A 21,776-nucleotide genomic window follows, 5' to 3' on the forward strand; every position below is an offset into this window, starting at 1 on the left:
TAAAGCATTGCTTTATTGTACACTACTCATTAACAAAGTGCACTCTCAACAAACACACAGAGAAACAAGCAATCCTTAAACTAACAGATCTTAGAGAAAGCAAGTGAACAAAAATTGCATGTGTAACAAAGAGAGATGCAAAACAATTATACCAAACAGATGGACTTAAGGTAGTATGGGGGAAATAACGGCAACAAAGAAAATGGTTATGGGCATTTCCATCCCTATTAAAGAATCATCTATCTCAGATTATCAATCTATTATTAGAGCTGCTATACAGAAGCCAATATAATTACAAAACAACAACAACCAGCAGTGAATTATTAGAATGAGTTTTTAAAAACTCAGCATATAAATCCAAATATTTACTCACTAAAAGTTTTACCTTTCCTAGAGGCAATAAGTAAAACAGGGCCTGAAGAAAGAACCAAAGAAGAAATACACCAAATACTCTTGTCTCCCATAAATGTTCAAAAGCTGGCAGGGAAGAAGGAAAATTCAGAATACTCGGATCTTCCTGTGAGCACATTAACAACAAGTAACACACAGTTCCAGGCATGAGAAAGACCATGAAAAAGGCACCTGTAAAAACACAAAAACAACCCACCACACAATTAGAAATTAAACAGGAAACAAACGGAAGCCTAATTCAAATAGAAATATTGTTGGCAATTCTGTTACAAGGTGACACGTCATGTTACCACTCCTGCTACTAAGAATTTGACTGTGACTGTTGTAATACACAGGATGCTTGGAACCTTAACCATCACTTTTTTTAAACGGAAGAGTACCTTAGACTATTTTCCGTGTATAAGACGATGTTTTTGCCTAAAATCTTCAGCTTAAAAATTGAAGGTCATCTTATACACAGGAGTAAGGAGGGGGGAGGGATCAAAGTGTGTTGATTCCTGCTTTCCCCCTCCACTTTCTTGTGAGGAAAGTACTTTCCCCCTCCATTTTCTTTGCAATAAAGTGGAGTGGGAATGCAGGAATCAAAGTACTTTGATGATTCCTTTCTTGATTCCTGCTTTCCCCCCTCCACTTTCTTGTGAAGACAATGGAAGGGGAAAGTACTTTCCTCACAAGAAAGTGGAGGGGGAAAGCAGGAATCAACACACTTACTTCTGTGTATAACATGACCCTCAATTTTTAATCTAAAGATTTTAGACAAAAGTATCATCTTATACTTTCTTGCAAAGATAGTGGAGTGGAAAAGCACATTCTTCGCAAGAAAGTGGAGGAGGAAAGCAGAAATCATCAAAGTGCTTTGATCACTGCCTTCCCCCTCCACTTTCTTGCGAAGAAAGACATTTGGTATTAGAAAAGTGGGAGGGATCTTCTACATGAGAGTGTCTTATACACGGAAAATACGGTGTATGAACTGCACAAAATGTTTCTATTTAGAGCTAGAGTTCCCAGATTTTGGTTCCTAAATACCAGTACAGTGGTGCCTCGCAAGACGGGCACCCCGTTTAACGATGAAACTGCATTACGACGATCTTTTTGCGATCGCAATTGCGATTGCAAAACAATGGTCTGAATGGGTTTTTTTTGCTTTGCGATGATCGGTTCCCTGCTTCGGGAACCGATTCTCGTAAAATGACGATTTTAAAATTGCTGATCGGCAGTTTCAAAATGGCCGCCGGGTAAAAAAAACGGCTCCCCGCTGTTTTCTGGGACAGATTTCTCGCTGCACAGGCAGCAAAAATGGCCGCACTATGGAGGATCTTCGCTGGAAGGTGAGTTTCAAGCCCACAGGAACGCATTAATTGGGTTTTAATGCGTTTCAATTAGCTTTTTAATTTCGCATTACGTTTTCGTTCTACAACGATTTCGCTAGAATGAATTAACGTCGTAATGCGAGGCACCACTGTATTTCAACTCCTAGAATTTCTGACCACTGGTCATACTGATTGAGTCCTAGAACTCAAAATCCAACAATCTGGAGAAGTTTAGTAACCACTGATGTTGAGGCTCTTGGTTGCCAGATTGCCACACGGATTCAGAATGAAAGTAGCTGACTTCCAGCCAATACTAATAAAATTTAAATATCCAATAAGACATATAGCATTAGGTTATGTAACAAAAGTACAGCTACACATGTTCCCGCCCCCATTTGTTGAAGAGAAAAGAGGGAGTCATTTCACTGAATATCTCAAAGAGGAGAACTAATTTTCCAGCACTTTCTCAATGTGAGGCTCAACATTAACTACAGAGTGGATCGAATTTAAATCAAAATTGATTTAACTCATTAATTAATTCCCTCCTCAGGAAACATGATCAATACTGTATGAGTATCTTATTCTACTCTTTATTTTATTTGGTTACAGTTACATGTATTTTGTTTCTCTCTTTTTATGAGCATGCATAATTGTGAAACATGATTCTATTCATTAAATATCAAAATTATTTCTTAAAAATCCACTACTCAGAAAGACTTGATTTATCAAGTGATTTTCTTCTTCCAAAATTGTACTTTTGCTTTCTGTAACCTTTTTCACAATGCATTTCATAATTCCCTTACCAATACTGATTTTCTCTTAATTCAATATGTGCGTGCTTTCAGAGGCTAAAATTGTCAATAAAGGGTTAACTGAGCTGAAGAAAACCTAAACTGGGACAGCATGAAAAATATCCATTGCAAAAATATATATCCAGGGTATAGAAACCAGGAGTGCACTTTTGAGGAGGAAAAATCATAATTAATTTCAAATGCACCTCCAGAGAAATATATAAAGACTTGACTTCGTATATGCGGAGTTGGAGGGAGACAACAACTAGAATTGGCACTGTAAAACGATCAGCATCATTCATAAGGAAACTACTGAAAGTAATCCTGGTTTTTCAAATATTTCCCACATGCAATCATGTTGAAACACACACACACACACACACACACACACAAAAACCTTCAGGAGTAATTTCAGTCAGATCTGGAAAACACAACTAAGATAGTGTCTTCTGCATAAAGTGTGTATCTCTAGAGGCACAAACCCAGTTTGAAAGTAGCGAAATTTTCTGACAATATCTACTAAACTAAGTACTTAGGGGAAGACAGAAAGATTGCCCCAAATAATCTATACAGATGCCTGTGGAATCCCATAAAATTGAGGTTCCAACCCTCCTACCTGATCAAAATGAAGATAGTGTACGGGCATGTTCCAAGCATTCTCTCCAGTGAAGCAAACTGAGATTTCAGTTACTCTAGTGATACATGAGTGTTGCAGTTCATGTAAAATTTTGGAATGACATGCAATTATAACTAAATACGTCCCACACAATCATACCAATATTTCCTCCAAATTCTAGTTCTTTTGTCTTCTGGCATGATTTTCCAACACTTTTTGGTGTCTCAAAAATTTTCTCTTCTGAATCTATTTCCTCTGTTCTTTTCTCCTCTTTTCTTGGATGCAACCTGTATCGTTCCAGAATGCGCTCTCTTGCTTGCTCAGATTCAATTCTTTGGCGCTGAAACATAAATGGGGAGAGGAGGAGCCATTGAATTGTACATACCACATTTAGGTTTTGGTTCAAATATTACTGACTCCAAACATTCTGTCCAATACCCTACGCTGCTATTTCGTACCTAACACATTTCATAAATTAATAGAATGTAAGTGCAGAAAGTTGACCATTGGTTTTACAACATAACCCAAGCCACTTCTTTAATTGGTATTCTGTTTCATCTCAAACAACTTCAATGCAGAGTCTCTTTTTTTCTTAAAGAATTAATGAGTAATTAAGGGTAGACATCCAGAGTATCTCTAATAACAATGAAAGTATACATAAAACATATGCTGTTCCTTTATTTCATACCTCTAAGATGCTGTGAGTCAAGTAATCCACTTCTGTTATGTCTGGATCCCCGTTATACTGGCTGGTATTGTTTTCCTGAAGTTTCTGGATTGAGTGTAATAAAAATGAATGTTTCACTAATGGCATATTTCAATATATTTTTTCAAGAACAGATTAGACAAAAACATTACTGATTACCCTCACAACTACTGATGTTTGGCACATTACCACTGAATCAAATTTTAAAGTCAGTTTGACTTTAGTAAAACACCCGAAGTAATTTTGATTCAGGTTGGCAACACAACAACTGTTAAATGTGGTGCTGCTGGAGAGGTGTTTTTTTAGCCCACTTTTAGTCAAAATTATCTAATGAATTTTAAATTTGTTGTTAATGTATATTCCATATACATCTTTAATTCTAAAGTGTGCAACACTCTGATAGAAAGAAAGAAAGAAAGAAAGAAAGAAAGAAAGAAAGAAAGAAAGAAAGAAAGAAAGAAAGAAAGAAAGAAAGAAAGAAAGAAAGAAAGAAAGAAAGAAAGAAAGATTCGGCTATAAATGCTCATTGTAAAATCAGTAAAAGTCATTGATGACGAAGCTAATTATCAGAGTATAAAAATTCCAGACGCAAATTACATAAGCATTGATTTCCCAGACATATCAGGGACAAACTTTCAGTCTTTCTTTTGGAGGAATTTCAGATAGTTAACAACTGTTAAACCTGAGAGAAGGAAGAAATTTGTTTTTTGTCTCTTTCTATTAATTATGTGCAAAATTTATTACAGACCAGAACAATAAAATCCAAAAGCATTCCAGGCAATAATGTTCTTCTTTAAGAAAGAATCACAGAAGAATTAATATAAGGATCTTATTGTTACCATACCAATATATCTTAAATGAAAATCACAAAACATTATTTTCAAAGACTGTGTTGTATTGGTTGTTGTGGGTTTTTCGGGCTCTTTGGCCGTGTTCTGAAGGTTGTTCTTCCTAACGTTTCGCCAGTCTTTGTGGCCATCATCTTCAGAGGACAGCACTCTGTGCTCTGGTGTAGTTTGCTTGGGAGCGGAGTATTGCTTGTTTGCCTACCATATTTAATACAACCTTTTATCATCTTGCATTAGGATTTATTTTACATGCATGATGAAACTACAAGAATTCTTTTGCATTCTTCCCATTATTTCAGACCACACCCGTAATATATGTAATTGAATAAATAGTCTCTCTTCAAGCTGTTTGAATGTTTCTTTATTTGCCTTATCTATATGCTTTTGCAAACAATCCTTCATACAATATCAATAAATAATGGATTAGTAAAAATCACTGAATCGTCTCTGCCTAATCTTTCCAACCTGACTTTTAGTAGGAAAAAAGCTACTGCTTTCTTCTCATAGAACTTTAAAATAGTGTATAAACATCTAAGAGGTGACCAGTGCTATTACAATGTTAAATCTCAAACCTAAACCAAGTAGAGGAAACAAGGAAACAAGTTATCCAGGTGTACACAGTACAAAGACAGAATTCCCTGGTTGTCTCAAATCGAAGGGAGCTGGGAGCTCAAAAGATTGGTTTTAAGATCTTGTCTATCAAGGTGAATGAATGGGCAGGACAACCCATTGTGAGGAGGTCCTTTCCCCCGTAGGAAATTCTGAAGTTTTCAACTGAATACAGGTGTAGTGGAATCCAAAAAGGTGATGTCATTCCTGCCTGTCCATCACAGCAAAAAAGGGGGAGGAGCCAAGGATAGAGCAGGAGGGGCGGAGCTGGAGTGACAGTTAGGAAGTTGAAGGGACAGTTGGAGTTAGGGAGAGATAGAAAGAGTTAGGGACCAGAAGATGTATAGAGAGTGTTAGGGTTTAGGAATAGATTAAAGGGGTTTAGGAGAAAAAATTGAAAGTAAAACACACGTAACAAGCAGGAATGAAGCATAACAAGAGAGATATAAAATTGATAGTAAAGTGATTGACTGCATGATCTAAAAGTATTAACACCTGAACCAACTCACATATGATTTTCCTGTTGAATAACAATAAAAGAATACTTAATCAATCATAAACCCTGCCTCCTAAAGTATATGACCTTTTTTGGGGTGGCAGCTCCTGTGTGGGACTTTAAGTGGTATTAGAGAATACCTGGTGGCAGCGAAAAGGGCGTGTGTTCCTTTGTGGGGCCCAAAGAAGTAAGGGGCAACAAAGGGTTGATCGCCACAACAGGTATTTAAATATTTTATGCATATGTCTTAAAATATTATGTAAAATAGGAATACAGGAACACCAAGATAGAAAAAAGGACTGTATCAGAAGATGTTTGAATAAAAATAAATACCAAAGGAGTCAAGTTCGGTTCCTCAATCATATTTCTTTCATTTTTCAACTCTCTACTTTGGGAAGAAGAACGACGTTTATGTTTTGCTGGCCGACCAGGTGAACGAGATCTAGAGCCTGATCTAGATCTGCTACCACTGCGTCTCGACGGAGAACCCGAGGAAGAGCTGCTTTTTCTGAATCGAAAAGATGAGACAGACTAGAAAAATAAAATAAATAAAATCATTTAAACTCTTTCCATCTGACAACATAGCAGCTACTCATTAACATTGCTACAGTCTTTATAAAAGGCTATATATAATGCAAAATATTATTGTAAATGATTTAGGTTTTAACTAATGAAGTATCTCAACTTTACAATGCATTCATTTTAGAATGCAATACTGAAAGACAAGTTTTGGGGAACATCTGGGGATGCAAGGTTCTGAACCACTTTTTTTCAAAACCAAAGGTATCTTCTGGTCATAGTTTGTCTTAGGGTAAAAAGGTCTTTCCACTGACCTAAAAAAAATTAGCAAATTATAAAGAAACATTTGAAATAAACATTTCTGATACTTTTACCACTGGTGATAATGTACAAAACACTGAATTAACTTAGATGATATGAGTTAAATCTCATTCATGCTATTTAGTTCTCAGAATTACATACCCTGATTTCTTTTCACTGCTCCCTCCAAATAATTGGGAAAAAGTTATTAGTGAGTTATAAAAAAATGCTTGATGGCAATCTACACTCAAAATACAAAGGTTGAAATCCTGTTTATGTAACTACAACTGCCAAAGTCTTATGACATCAGCAAGGGGCAATTGGGAAACAAAACACTTTGTACTTCTCCCTTGGCTCCAAGGTTTTTCCTCAGGTGCGCGCCTGCGCACAACTCTACCTTACTCCAGGCAGCTTTCCTCCTCCTCCACACAGCAATCATTTTCAGCCTCTTTGGTTCCAGTTGCAACGGAACCCCGAACACAGAGGGCGGGGGTACAGTCACGCACAAAGGGGCAAAGTTGTGTGAAAGAGGCGGAGCCCAGCCCAGTGAGGCTGAAAATTAGAGGGTATGTTGTTTGGATCCTTATAATCCAGCAGCCGTGGGAGGCACGGGGTAGAAAAAGGAAGTTGTTAACTATGAAAGAACTGTGATTGCCAAGATGACATTACTAATGGCATAAATTTTCAGTAATTAAGGATTTCCTCCTCCTCCCATCCCTTTGATCCCATGGTTTCCAAATAATGAAAGGGATTATATAGGAGCCACAGAAGACAACAAAATCACCCATTGCTGATTATTATCAATCTTCCACAGACATAGTTGCATGAGAAAGATTTCAGGCAATGACCTGAAATACAAAGACAATTTTCCTCAGTTATTATGCAGATCCAAATTACTACATTATTTATTTATTTATTTTATTAGATTTATACCCCGCCCATCTAGACAGACAATCTACTCTGGGCAGCATAACAGAGTTTTAAAAACTATAAAACCAATAACATACGAAAATCAAAGGTGTAAAAATATAGATATTAAAATACAGCAGGAGGGAAAGCCTGCCTAAATAGCCATATCTTTAGTTTAGTTCTAAAGACACCCAGAGAGGGAGCCAGATGGATCTCTAGGGGCAAGTTGTTTCAGAGTCAAGGGGCCACTGCCGAGAAGGCCTGGTTCCTCGTTCTTTCCTTACAGGCCTCGCGTTAGGCCCCTCAATCACCTGGCCTGGCTAGAACGAGTGGCTCTGGTAGAACTGGTTGGGAGAAGGCGCTCTACCAGATATCGAGGTCCTAAACCGTTTACGGCTTTATAAGTAATCATAAGAACTTTGAAATCAGTGTGGAAACGAAAGGGCAACCAATGCAAGGCGGCCAGCGTGGGGGAGATATGTTGGTGCCTCTTCACCCCAGTTAGAAGCCTGGCCGCAGCATTTTGCACCATCTGAAGTTTCCGCGTCAATCTCAAAGGCAGCCCCAAGTAGAGCACATTACAGTAATCTAAGCTTGAGAGTACAAGCACATGGACCAAAGTGGTGAGCGCCCCGACATCAAATTTGGGATGCAGCTGGGCAATCTGCCAAAGGTGGAAATGTGCGGAATGGACCACTGACAACACGTGGGTCTCCATGGTGAGCACTGGGTCCAGATGTACACCCAAGCTGTGAACCACACTCTTGGTTGCAAGAGTCACACCGGCAAAAAAGAGAGGGAGTTTCCCAGACCACGGATGTCCGGGGCGCCCACCCGAAGGACCTTCGTCTTACCGGAGTCAGCCTCAGTCCATTCTTTTGCATCCATTGCTGAACAGCCCCCAGGCAGCGCTCAAGGGACAAAACAGCATCCACTGTTGTTGGAAAAAAGGAGATGTAGAGCTGAGTATCATCAGCATACTGATGACACGAAGCTCCACATCCCCTGATGACCCCTCCCAGCGACCTCATACAGATGTTAAACAGCATTGGAGAGATAATCGAGCCCTGCGGGACCCCACAATTGAGGCTCTATGGGGCCGAGAAACTCCCCAATCTGTACTCTCTGGGGACGGTCCTCCAAGAAGGAACGGAGCCAGGCCAAAGCCAGGCCACCAATTCCCAACTCTGAGAGCCTCCCCAGGAGGATACTGTGGTCGACGGTATCAAAGGCAGCTGAGATATCGAGAAGGATCAGCAGAGACATTTTGCCCGTTGGCCTCCCTCAGCAGGTCATCATACAGGGCAACCAATGCTGTTTCTGTGCCATGGCGCGGCCTGAAGCCTGACTGGAATGGATCCAGGGCATTGGTTTCATCCAGAAGAACCTGCAGCTGATCAGCCACCACCCTCTCAACTACCTTGCTAAGGAAAGAAACATTGGCGACGGGCCTATAATTACCAATATCATCCGCCACCAAGCTCAGTTTCTTCCTAATGGGCCTAATGAGTGTCTCCTTGAGGGCAAGGGGAACCTTGCCCTCCTGGAGAGACCCTTTATTGCTGTAGCCCATTTAGATGTTATAGACCTCCCTGATTTTATTAGCCAGGCCGGGCAAGGGTCAAGGAAGGAGGTGGTGGCAAGACAGCGGTCAAGCACTCTATCCCCCATATCTGACGTCACAGGCTGAAAGTGGTTAAGTCTCATCGGGCAAGACAGAGCACTGGACATCTCAGCTCAATCTACTGTTTTCGAATAGGGGGCAAGATCCCAGCAGATGGCCTCCACTTTTGATTTTTAAAAAGGCTGCAAATTGGTCAGGTGAGATGTTAGAGGGAAGCCAATCACCATGACCAATTCCAGAAAGATCGCGAACTATACGGAAAAGTTCCGCCTGCTGACTGGAAGCTTCGCTTATCCGGACAGTGAAGTAAGATTGACTAGCAGCCTTCACCTTACATTGGTAGAGGTTAGTCGCGATCTTGGCAGCTATTTGATTGTTTTCCGTCGGGTTCCGCCTCCATGTGTGCTCTAGCCTTCTCCTATTTCACTTCATTAATCACAGCTCTGGATTAACCCAGGGCGAAGGGCAATCTCTGCGCCGGAGAAGGCATTCAGGTGCGATTCTGTCAACAGCCCTGAGCCAACTATCCACCAGAGCCTCGACAGGAGCGTCAGTCAGATAGGCCGGAATCCTTCTCATGGTATCTTGGAATCCAATAGGATCCAGTAATCTTCGAGGGCAGACCATAACAACGGGAGGGGGGAGCACTGTAAGACTGAATTTGATTAAGCAGTGATCCAACCATGGCAAGGGGCCAGACATAAAGTCAGTCACCATCTGAGAACACTGACTCTGTTCAGTGGAGAACACCACGTCCAGTGTGTGGCCACCCACATGGCTGGGGCCGTTGACATGTTGGGACATGTCCAAGGAGACCATGGTCTCCAAGAACTCAAGAGCTGGACTGGAAACCTTTGCCTCCGCATGCACATTGAAGTCACTCAACACCAAAAGCCTTGGGGAAACCAACAGTGTTGCTGTAGCAAGTCTGCCAGCTTCGGTAAGGAAATGGCTGGGTCGCGGGGACCGTGGTAACCCAGCAAGATCCCAATACCATCCCTGGCCCCAACCGACACATGGAGGGCCTCTAGACCTGGCATCACCAGAGCAGAGTGTCTAACAATCTGAAGGATGTTTTTAGAAACAATGGCTGCTCCCGCCCCGCCAGTCTACCCTGATGTTGGACTGCATAACCGGGAGGGCAGGCAAGAGTCAGGGGAACACCCCCATCCATGCCCATCCATGTTTCAGTTATGCATGTCAGATCTGCATCCTCCTCCATAATCAGATTTTATTTATTTTATTTATTTATTTATTTATGATCTGGGACTTATTTGATACAAATCTGGCATTCAACAACACCAGGTTTAGAGTGGAGGGCAGGATGAGCTGACTACCTCGAATCTGGCAGGAGATCACAGTGCCAGAACAGTGAACAGATTTCAAGCATCTGTTCACCGTTCTTCTATAACACAAGGCAACAACACCTACACCGTATCTCCCTCTACCAGAGATCACTCTGATGTTACAAAGTACCCCTCGGGGGGGGGGCAGGCCTTCCAGTCCAAGCCAACCAAGGGAAAAAGAGAAAAGCAAAAGAGTTAATGACTAAAGAATAACAGATAATTAGTAACAAAGTTAACAAATTGATAAATCAAATCAGATAAACAATAAAAAACCATAACATAATAAGCACAATGAAATTAAGTTAAATTAATAACATAAGCAACTAAAAATTAACACTTAGAAAAGGGGAGAGACAAAGCAGAATACCCTCCACCCAGATCATATATGCCCCAGTTATGTCCAGAGACAGTTCCAGACCTCTGGCCGAGACGGTACTGTGTTTGCTGCCACCCAGACCAGGCTGGGGCCTTTGGGGCTTCATTGATGCAGATCTTGTACATCACCACTGCTGGACGTGTCGTGGTTACTGTGCTCTCCTTGGCTCCAAACTCTTCACTTTAAAAAGTGCACTTTTTAACAAGTATGATTATGGGAAGATGAAAAAGGGGTGGATTTTTTTTTAATTCAGCAGAGGAAACAACATGAGCAGGTTCCAGTACTGAAATTCCATTGGCAGAATAAGAGAAAATAGCAGAAGGTGTGTGTGTGGGGAGGGGTGTGATTCCTCTCTTCTCAGTGCAGCTTGTTTGCCCTGCAAACTTACTCCAGAGGGCTCTAACATCTGAGAGCTACAGAGAGAACGGTGAGGAAAGTTCTACTATGCTGGAGTGCAGCTCCAATGTGATAGTTGATTTTAGCTTAAATGGGAATGACAACAATAAAACTTACAGAGTGAACTAATTAGTAGTAGGTGAATCAAAGTTATTACTTGTGATCTCTCTCTGTGTGTAGGAGAGAAAAAAGTCACAACTATTGAAAGCTCGCTAAATACTTTGCTACCAGTTACTACTGTTATGATTATTTCATAATGTACTAATTTACATTTTTAAAAGGTATCTAATGTTGGAAAATGAAACCTCAATAATAGTTGTGAGTAGAACTTATATTCTACAGTACAATAATATACAGGATTATTATTACAGAAAATATATCACACAGAAATTATTGGAAAATATGCAGCCTTGCCCCATTGCCATGTAAAGCCTGTAAAGTATCAACAAAATCTACTAGTTTCATGAAAATATTATGAACCATGTTTTGTTGATTTGGAAAAATCCAATCACACACACATAATGAAAAAACACAAAAACCCACCCCATTATAAATAAAAAGGTACTATTTAAATTTAAAACCATAGCCCAACCTTAAACATGTTAGGTTGGCAAGCAAGCAGAAAAACAACTTAATGGCTGCTGCACTAACAACATGTAGTACAGTGGTGCCTCGCTTAAAATGGCCGCGGATGGCCCGAAATGCCCCCCGCAGCGTTTTCGCGACCTCCGTAAGCAAGGGGAGGGCGCGAAAACACTGATAGGGGCCATTTCAGGTCATCAGGCGGCCATTTTGGAGCCGCCGATCAGCTGATCGGCGGCTCCAAAATGGCCGCCGGACGCGAAAACATCACTGGAGGGGTAAGTTTGCACGCTTATTGGAACGCATTAAACTAAGTTTAATGCGTTCCAATAGGCTTTCCTTACCCGCACAGCGATGTTTTCGTATAGCGAAGGTTAATCCGGAACGGATTAACCTTGCTATACGGGGCACCACTGTATATAGTGATTAAATCCAAGTGCTAATCCTAACTACAGCAGACCCAATGATTCAACTGCTGAATGATGAGTGAGCAATTATGTAAATTGCACTGATTCAGTGAGTCTGCTTTCAGTTGAGACTACAATTGGATTCAGGCCCATCCTTTTATTTTAATAACACAAGCACATACACGCGTGCACACATAATGACTTACGTTAAACTCAAAACGCAACATCATCACTAAACCAAAGAAAGCCTAAAGATATAATTATTAATTCAGGAAATGGCTTACCCTCATATCACTTTCTTTCAGTTGAAGTTCAGTTCCATCTTTGTATTTCACAGTATACAGATGAGTGCGGTCATCATAGCCAGTTACTTGTACTTCATAGTATAGTACACTTCCAGGCCACCGGCCCATTACTACTTCTTCATCCGCAAATTTTCTCCTTGGCATTTCTGAAATAATCCTGAAGAGAAAAGAGAGATCAGGGATTAAGTCAGAGCATATCTTCATTGTTTTCCCAGTCTCCTGAATAGGTCAGTCCAAGCTTCTTGTACCTCTGTTATATAGGAAACATGACAGGGACAATGTTCTATCACAGTGGTTCCAAACCTTGGGTCCCAAGATGTTATTGGACTAAATCTCTCAGAAGCCTTCACCACTAGCTGTGCTTGTCAGGGTTTCTGGAAGCTGCAGTCCAAAAACATCTGGGGACCCAAGGTTGGGAACTACTAGTCTAGCAGACATTCCAGCCTTCAAGAATGCTTACATCATTGTATGAATGTAACAGAAATGAACAATGTTCAAATAAACACAAAGAGAGAGAGAGAGAGAGAGAGAGAGAGAGAGAGTGTACGTACACTTGTATATATACAAACAAGATGCTTGTCACTATGATGGGATTGAGGACCAATTCATTTATTTGAAGGATGCGGGAAGAGATCAAAAAGTGTTTCCATATGCTCATCATCAGTGATGGAACACTGCCAGTTTCAGTAAGCAGTCTTTGTCCTTGAAGGATGCAAACATCGTCACATTGTATAAGAACAAAGGCGACAGGGGCAATTGCAATAACTACCGTGGCATCTCTCTTCTCAGCATTGTAGGGAAGCTGCTTGCCCGTCTCATGCTGAAGAGGCTCCAGGTGCTTGCAGACAGAGTCTATCCAGAATCACTGTGTGGATTTCAAGCCAATAGATCCACCATCGACATGGTATTTTCCCTCCAACAGTTGCAGGAGAAATGTAAGGAACAATGACAGCCACTGGTTGTTGTGGGTTTTTCGGGACACTTTTCGAGCCACTCTTCATGGCCTTCATAGATCTTACAAAGGCTTCTGATTTGGTTAGCAGGGACGGCCTTTTTAAAATACTTCCCAAGATAGGATCTCCACCTCGACTCCTTAACATAATGATGGTGAACCTATGGCACACATGCCACAGCTGGCACCCAGAGCCCTCTCTGTGGGCACGCGAGCCATAAGTCACTGGATTGCTACCCCAAGCAGCCAAACCTGAGGAGGTGGCTGCAGTCAGGGTGCTAGCGCTGCGACAGGTGGCGGGCCAGGATCCTGAGCAGATGGCAGTGGCAGACCAGCCAAGCTATAGGCAGATTCCCCCTTTCATTGCCCACCCGATTGGGGGTTTTTTGTTTATGTTTTCTTTTCAGTTTGGGCATGTCATGAGAATGGCTGATGGTTGGATCCCAAAAGATCTGTATGGAGAATTAGTGTAGGGAAAGCACCCCAGAGGAAGACCACAGCTGCGATACAAGGATATCTGCAAGCGGGATCTGAAGGCCTTAGGAATAGACCTCAACAGATGGGAAACCTTGACATCTGAGCATTCAGCTTGGAGGCAGGCGGTGCAGCATGGCCTCTCCCAATTTGAAAGGACACTTGTTCAGCAGGCCGAGGCAAAGAGGCAGTCCCAAAATCAGCAAAGACAGGGAGCTGGACAGGAGACAGACTGTACTTGTCTTCAGCGTGGAAGGGATTGTCATTCTCAAATTGGCCTTCCCAGCCACACTAGACACTGTTCTAAGACCTCTGTTCAGAGCACGTTACCATAGTCTCTTGAAACTGAACAAGGCCTACTGCCTTGTTCTTCTCCAACAATTCCCAATTCTTTAAGTAATGAATGACAACTACTAAAAAGAAAAGAAATTCAGAGACACTACTGAAAAACATTCCAAACTGGGAAGGGCAAAGCACACTTCAGATGTTCCTGGAATCCCATCCAGCTCTAACCAATAGTGAACAATGTTGGGATTTCCAGTGCAGCACCTGATCGTAATAATTCTGGTCACCATGATTAGTGCAAGCGAAGTCTCATTGTCTGGAGCCCCTTTCCTTGTTCCATATATCAATGGCTTCCACTGAAAATGTACTGGTATCATTTAGGTCTTCAGCAGCTATTACCTATTTTAAACATGTGCACTAAATTTCTTTCCTAACAGCTCAAAAATTCTTACAATTTAGATCCCAGGAGTGAGTCAATACCAAGAATCTGTGATAGTAAATGTTTCAAGTGTAGCCACCACCAAATTTTCAGCCAGACTGTTCTGTTGTCACAGACAACTGAATGCAATGTCTGTCATATTGGTTTGTACAGAACTGAGAAGGAGCTACAATTTAAAGGGGAGAAAACACTTGCTCTCCATTCTTCCTTCTCTAGAATTCAGATTCAGGACAGGGGAACATATTTCCCACCATAACCAGTTTTTTTGACATCAATCTTACAGATTGGTCAACTTTCAGAATCACATTCATATCTGTTTATCTGTTTGAGAACTGAATAGCACAAATACTGTAAATACTGAAAGTAGGGTTTCTTTAAAATTAAAAATTAGTAAATAAAAGCATCAATAGATGTTACCAGCAAAACCAACATGGTTCCCCTTAGTCAAAAAGATTAAAATACTATGAATTCTACTATCAGTACAAGTGAATTTTTGAATCCAGTGCAAATGAAAAGTTTCTTTAAACCAGGCTTGTCCAACCTGCGGCCCAAGGGCCGCATGCAGCCCAGGTCAGCTCGTAATGCGGCCCAGTGCAATTTTTTTTAAAAAAGAAATTCCAAAGTTTCAAGTTACACTGCCGGCGCTTGTGGCCAGAATGTGGCCGGGACATGTCACAACAGTAGAGGGGGAGGGAAAGAAGGAAGGAGTGGGAGGGGAGGGGACAGGGGGGCTGCGTGACTGCATTGCACCATCCCTATCAATAGGCGGACCCCCTCCCGGCCCCATAAAGCTGCCGGAGTCGAAGATGGCAGCCTCTGCTGTCTAAGATTGCAGCTGCCGGTAAGCGCGCTTGGAGCGGGGCTGCGGAGGATGGCTAGGGCTGCCCCCCCCATGCGGCCCAAAACAAATTTTCATCTTCTAATGTGGCCCAGGGAAGGTGAAAGGTTGGACACCCCTGCTTTAAACAAACCAATATAGAGGAAATTATTTATTTAGGAGCACATCACCTAATAAAGTACGGCTGCAATCTATGTAAAGCAGTGACACAGTTCTAGCTTTTTAAACCTATGTTTTAATATGATTACTGATTTCGGCTGATAAATTACACTAATTCTCAGCTCTAACATTCTAAATGCAATTAAGAATTGTCATGAGTTTGCTTCCCTATTCCTTTTCTTGCTATTTATTATACTGTAAAACTCACAGTAAGAACTGCCACTTTGTGATCTCTGTAAAGCACTATGGGGGCCCTTTCAGAAAAACTCCAAACAATCTGAATAAAAATGTGTAATTTTTGCATCTATATCAATTCTGCAATATCCTCCGAGTCCGGCTGTGTTAATTTATTGCTGCACTATTGTGGCACCTGACTAACAGACAAGTTTAGCATGAGCATTTGCAGGTCACAACTTACAGTACTGTACATCATTAGATGCATCTGATGAAACAGACTGCTGTGTGCCAAAACCCATGCAACCATTAAACTGCAACAAAATGCCAAAACTTTGTTACTTAGTGTAGTAAATTGCAACAGAGTATGTTCATTGAATCAATGGGGTTTTGGTAAGTCAACTCCACAAATTCCATTGATTCAAATGGGCCTACTCTAATTGCAACTTACTATAGTGCAGTAAGTCACAATTAGAGTAGATCCATAGGAATCAATAGCACCTACAGGAGTTGATTCTAAATCCTCATTGATTCAATGGGGCCTAGTCTAATGCAATTTACTACACTAAATTACAGGAATTTGGCCAGTGTTAGTATTGTTAAACTAAACGAACTGCAAATCAGAATTGTGGATTGAAACTAGAGATATTACTAAGGACGGATACAGAAAGACATATCTTGTAGTAAAAAGAAAAGAAAAAACTAGATATATGACAAAATAATCTCTTAAAATTGTCAAGGACAGACAAGAAGCAAAAATAGAGGGTGACAGAACCCTGAATCCAGCTGTTCAGCAACTATCATGTAGAAACAAAGAAAATTATTACAATGGCCAGGCAAAGAAATAGAGAAGAACAACAAAAGAGGTAAGACAAGAGACCTCTTTCAGAAGATACAAGAAAACAACAGGAAATTTAAAGTTAATCTAGGGATGCTGAAAGAACAACAAGGAAACACACTATCTGACCACGAGAAAATAGAGAGAAGGTGGAAACAGTACTGTATACTGAAGATCTATACATAAGGGACAAAAGATGAGAGACTCCTTTGGAGAGGAAGCCGATGGTAAAGAGCCTGTAGTTTTATAAAGTGAAGTGAAAGCTGTTCTGAAAGCACTCAGAGAAAATAAATCACCACGGGTAGATGGGATACCAACAGAACTGTTCCAAGAAACAGATGAAATCTATCAAAATTATGTCAACAAATATGAAAAACAAAACAAAGACTCACAGACTGGAAATGTTCAATAAACATTTACGAACGGCCCTAGTTACGAACATTTCAGGTTACAAACCCGATCTCATCGCAAGTAATAAACCCTGATTTCTTGCCGGCCGGCCGGCCGGCTTGCTTCCGAACCCAAAAGGCAGGGAGAAAGGGCGGGAAATTTGAATTTCCTGCCCTTCGTCCCTGCCTTTGGAGCTTTCAAAAGGCTTCCTCCGACATCGGAGGAAGCCTTCTGAAACCTCCGAAGCAAAAAAAGCAGGGAGAAAGCACGGGAAGTTCAAACTTCCCACGCTTTCTCCCTGCCTTTTTGGCTTTGGAGGCAAGCCGGCGGCAGGCGAGAAATCTGCTCCCTCCTTCCACCCGACGGTGAGTCCCCTTCGCGCCGGCTGAGCTCGCTGTGCTCCCTGGCTGGCCGGCTTGCTTTTCCGTTCTGGATTAACGTCGCTATGTGGAAACATCGCTAAACGGAACGGAAAAACCCATAGGAACGCATTAAACATCATTTAATGCGTTCCTATGGGGCCCAAACTCACAGTTCAGCTTAGTTCCTCCATAGCGCGCCATTTTCGCGCCCTCGGTAAGCGAGGAAACCGCGCGAAAATGGTTGCGGCGGCCATTTTGGACACCTGGTGGCCATTTTGGAACCGCTGATCAGCTGTTTTAGGAACATCGCAATGTGAAGATCGGTAAGCGAAACGCTTACCGATCATCGCAATGCAATGTTTTGCCCATTAAAACATCGCAATGTGATCGCATTAGCGATCTAAAAAAATAGATCGCTATGCGGATTCATCGTTAAACGGTGTGCTCGTCATGCGAGGCACCACTGTACCTATTTTTAATACACCCACATACAATCGATGGAAGAGGATGTTACAAAATCTTTTTCATATCTCTTATTTGAGCTATTTTAGAATTCTCACTTCTCTAGAGGTCTAGGCTGAATCCAGGCTTAGTCACAAGTAAGCGAGACACCAATTATATCAATAGAGTTAGGTCCAATGTTCCCTCTAAGGTGCATCGCTGTACAGTGCTGAATCAATGACATGTGCCTGCAACCAGTGCTGCCATCCATTTGGTTCTGGTCATGGTCAGAACCCTGTAGTGCTCAGAGCTGGCAGAAAATTAAAGGGAACATTGCTTAAGTCTCATCCATATAAGCAGGTCTGTTCTTAGTAAAAATGAGTACAATCAAGTTAATTCCAAGCTAGCAGTCCCTTCCAGGATTTTTTTAGGTATAGGGTACTCAGATATTGGTTGTTGTGGGTTTTTCGGGTTCTTTGGCCGTGTTCTGAAGGCTGTTCTTCCTAACGTTTCACCAGTCTCTCAGATATTGTTTGACTACTCTCGTTTTTATGGGTGTACTCTAAAACTGTGCAGCTTGCCCCTTCTTCAAAAAGGCACACTGGGGAATTTAAACTCTGGCTCAACAATCAGCTATCCAACTCACTGAGCTATCTGATAGATCTCTTAAGTGGGACTAAATCTTGTCTAACTCAGTAAATGTACGTAAGTAGAACAAGATATCTGATTACATACAGTATCTGATTTTAAAATTTCTTAACTGTGCATTTAACATTATAAACAGCAAATTAGGACAAAAATAGATCTTAAAACTCTGCTATACGTCTGAAGCAATGGGCACAAATTCTATTAATGTTTTGTCCTGTACCTGTAAGAATATTGCAAAATAGCGCTTTCTGTATAAGGACATTTGATGCCACCTCTCCTCTATTTCCATTAGTTATGCCTTATGCTTCCAGCAAGTCATTATGCCTTATGCTTCCAGCCACAGACTACCCAGTGCCCTCAAAAGTTCCATTAAAGCTTGCAAGTCAAAGGTTCTTAGGATTTTGGGGGAAATAGTCCCTTCCTCCTACCCAGTAAGAGATGGATAGATTCAAGGTGCCTTGGCAGGGGACATCCACTTGAACTGCTCTGGATTTGTGGGCATGACACCTTTCTATAATGTGATTAGGAAAGAAGTTCAAGAAGAGTTGCTGCACTTTTCCATTGCCCCACAAATACGGTTCTGTTCCTCTTCTAATGCAAATTACACTATTCACAGATCCTTACAAGCAGCACTAGTTATGCCAGCCTATGCCAGGTATTATACAAAATTAAGAACAGAGCCATTAAAAAAACTAAGGTAGCATACTACATTTCTATTGTTTGATGTTAATAACGTGTTTTATTTTTTACTCTGTAAGCCATCCACAAACAAATACAAAGGTTTTAACAATCACAATTTACTGCTACACAAAGCTATGCCAATAGGATCTTAGTACAGTACATGGTTTTACGAGTAGCATGCGTTTCACTTTCATTCTACAGCAGTTCTGCTTTTGTTCTGATCTGTTGAGTCTTGTTTATTTCTCTGCAGAAGTATCCCGAGCAAATGAGAGACAATGAGACCATAAAGCAGAACTGGGTGGATAAAGTTCAGCACAACACACACCTGCAGTTCTATTCTATGTGCGCTTATTTCAAAACAAGTCGCACCGATTAACTCCCGAGGAAGGAGGAACGCAACCTTCAGTGCCTCCCTCTACAGTAAGCCTGATCATCACACTACAGTACAGTATTCGCCGTTACGTGCCCGCAGATGTCTAGATGTCGCGCCTGGCTCCCCTTATGGGCGGGATCTGCTTGCTTCAAAAATTGCTGGGCAGCCAGTTTTTGCAGATTCCGCAGCGCCCCCAGGCGGCCCGCCACCGGAAACGCACGCCTTAAAAGTGCACTTGCGTTAACTGTACTAGTTTCTCAAAAGATGAAACTCAGGAAAATAAAGTACAAACGAAGCGAAAGAAACGGTGAACCTAAGACACCCAAAACGGGCTGCGCTAAAACCGAGAAGGAAGGAAGAGGGACGACTGGGGAAAGAAGAGGAGGCCCGACTGCACAGACTCTGGCAAGGCCTCAGAAAATGGAGGAGGGAGCAGAAGGCGAAAGGGGGAGGCGGAGGCGGCGACCGGCCGGTGCCCTCCCCTCTGAGGAAAGGCGCCGAAGGGGTGTGTCCCGGCCTCACAGGCAACGCGCCCTCACCTGGCCACGGCTTCTCACGTACAGCTGGCCACGGAGGTCTCCACCGAACAGCGGGAATCCTAGGACCGACGGACGGAGCGCCGGGGTCGACAGCTACCCAACCGCCTCAAGCGCTGGTTGCTGAAGGGGAGGAAGGAAGGACGGACGGCGACGCTCCAAACCCCTCCCCTCCTCCCCCCCCCGCCGCCTATTTGGGAGGCGCGAACGGCGAGGCGCCAACTGCCGCCATTGGGCGAGGCGCGGCGTTTGAATCGCTCCCAGCGCCCGTTGATTGGCTGCACGTCGGTGGCGCGTTCCTCCCTCTCGCGGCTGACGCTCCTCTTTTCAGCGCTCCGCTCCAAGTTCTGTCCCTGCTCCAGCCAATGGCTTCATTCCCTCTGGGGAGAGAGAAGAAGAAGAAGAAGAAGAAGAAGAAGAAGAAAGCTGCGAGAGCCAAAATTTTTCGCCGCCTGCTCAGTTGGCTCAGTTGCTGGTGAAAGCGATAGGCGTAGGCCGGGGGGGGGAGGGAGGAGGGGAGAGCAGTTGCTTCTAAACAGTTGCTTATAAAATGTAAACAAATAGTTTCTCGTTCCGAGTTAAGAAGGCGAGTAGCGTGGTTTTGAAGTGCCTGCGCCAGTCGTTACCCGCAGGATATAGTGTAAGTGAGCTGGGCGTGTGAAAACCATGCAGAATTCCTGTCGCTGCTGATCAGCCAGCAGACGGCACGCCCTCTCCCAGGGTGTTCACCGCTTTCTCTGCCAGTAAAAAATCAGGCTAACAAGGACTAGTATGCAACAATATTATAAGCGACTGAGGAAGAGAGTTTTTGGACGCCTTAAAGGTCAGTCAGGGTTAATTGTTATAATAAGGCCCCAAGTGGAATGTAGATCATCTTCAGATGTAAGATACTTTATGTTACGTTCCCTTAAATCTTCCCACTTACCCAATAAAAAGAGGATAGATACAATGTGCCTTGGCAGGGGACTTCCACTTGAACCACGAATTAGCAACCTCCAGAATATTCTGTTCTTTACAGACCTCAGCTCTTGCATGATAAATCCATCTCTTATTCCATCTTTCTTTTTTTGCCTTCCATTTTCCCTAAATTATTGACTTTTCAAGTGACACTTCTCACAATATGCCTGAAATATGATAGATACGAAGAAAGTGTTCCTGGTAAGTCATGAACATGGTGGTGTGTGATGGAGTCCGTCAAGCACCCATACCAGCCCCACTGGTTTAGACTTTTTTTTTTACAAAGTAAAGTAAAATCACCGATTTTTTTTAATTTCAGGAAGCAAACAAGCAATCAACTATTGGCAACTGTTTTAAACTGGAGCTTCCTGGAATTTATAATATGGAGGAAAAGGTGTGAGTTATCTACGTATTAGATTTAGCCAACTGCTGAAAAATAATCTTTCCAATTGGTTATACATGCACATATAATCCCTTAATGTTCAATTAGGGCATACAGCTATGATATGATAAACTGTGTCTTTAGATTGTGACAAACCTAGAGTGTGATTGTGTTAGCTGCCTAGAGTGGTCACAAGACCAAATAGGCAGGGTACAAATGAAATAAATAAATAAAGCCTACATGTCTCACTTATGCCTTGCTTCCTGATTATTTTCTTATTATCTAGTGTGGATAAA

At 42.1% G+C, this 21,776-nt stretch overlaps 1 protein-coding gene across 1 annotated transcript in view; it reads right to left on the reverse strand.

The window, feature by feature from the left end:
- LBR (lamin B receptor) overlaps nucleotides 1-20,309 on the reverse strand; it is a 46,857-nt gene extending 26,548 nt beyond the window's left edge. Inside the window, exons 1-6 of the mRNA XM_020786637.3 lie at nucleotides 20,145-20,309; nucleotides 12,531-12,708; nucleotides 6,121-6,318; nucleotides 3,817-3,900; nucleotides 3,288-3,468; nucleotides 386-582 (exon numbers count right to left, since the gene is read on the reverse strand). Of these exons, the coding sequence (XP_020642296.1) occupies nucleotides 386-582; nucleotides 3,288-3,468; nucleotides 3,817-3,900; nucleotides 6,121-6,318; nucleotides 12,531-12,695 (825 nt within the window). The 5' untranslated portion in view covers nucleotides 12,696-12,708; nucleotides 20,145-20,309. The remainder of the gene's footprint in view (nucleotides 1-385; nucleotides 583-3,287; nucleotides 3,469-3,816; nucleotides 3,901-6,120; nucleotides 6,319-12,530; nucleotides 12,709-20,144) is intronic.
- Nucleotides 20,310-21,776: the final 1,467 nt, after the last annotated feature.

Source organism: Pogona vitticeps, chromosome 1 (genome assembly GCF_051106095.1).
Source record: "Pogona vitticeps strain Pit_001003342236 chromosome 1, PviZW2.1, whole genome shotgun sequence".
Classification (NCBI taxonomy): Eukaryota; Metazoa; Chordata; class Lepidosauria; order Squamata; family Agamidae; genus Pogona; species Pogona vitticeps.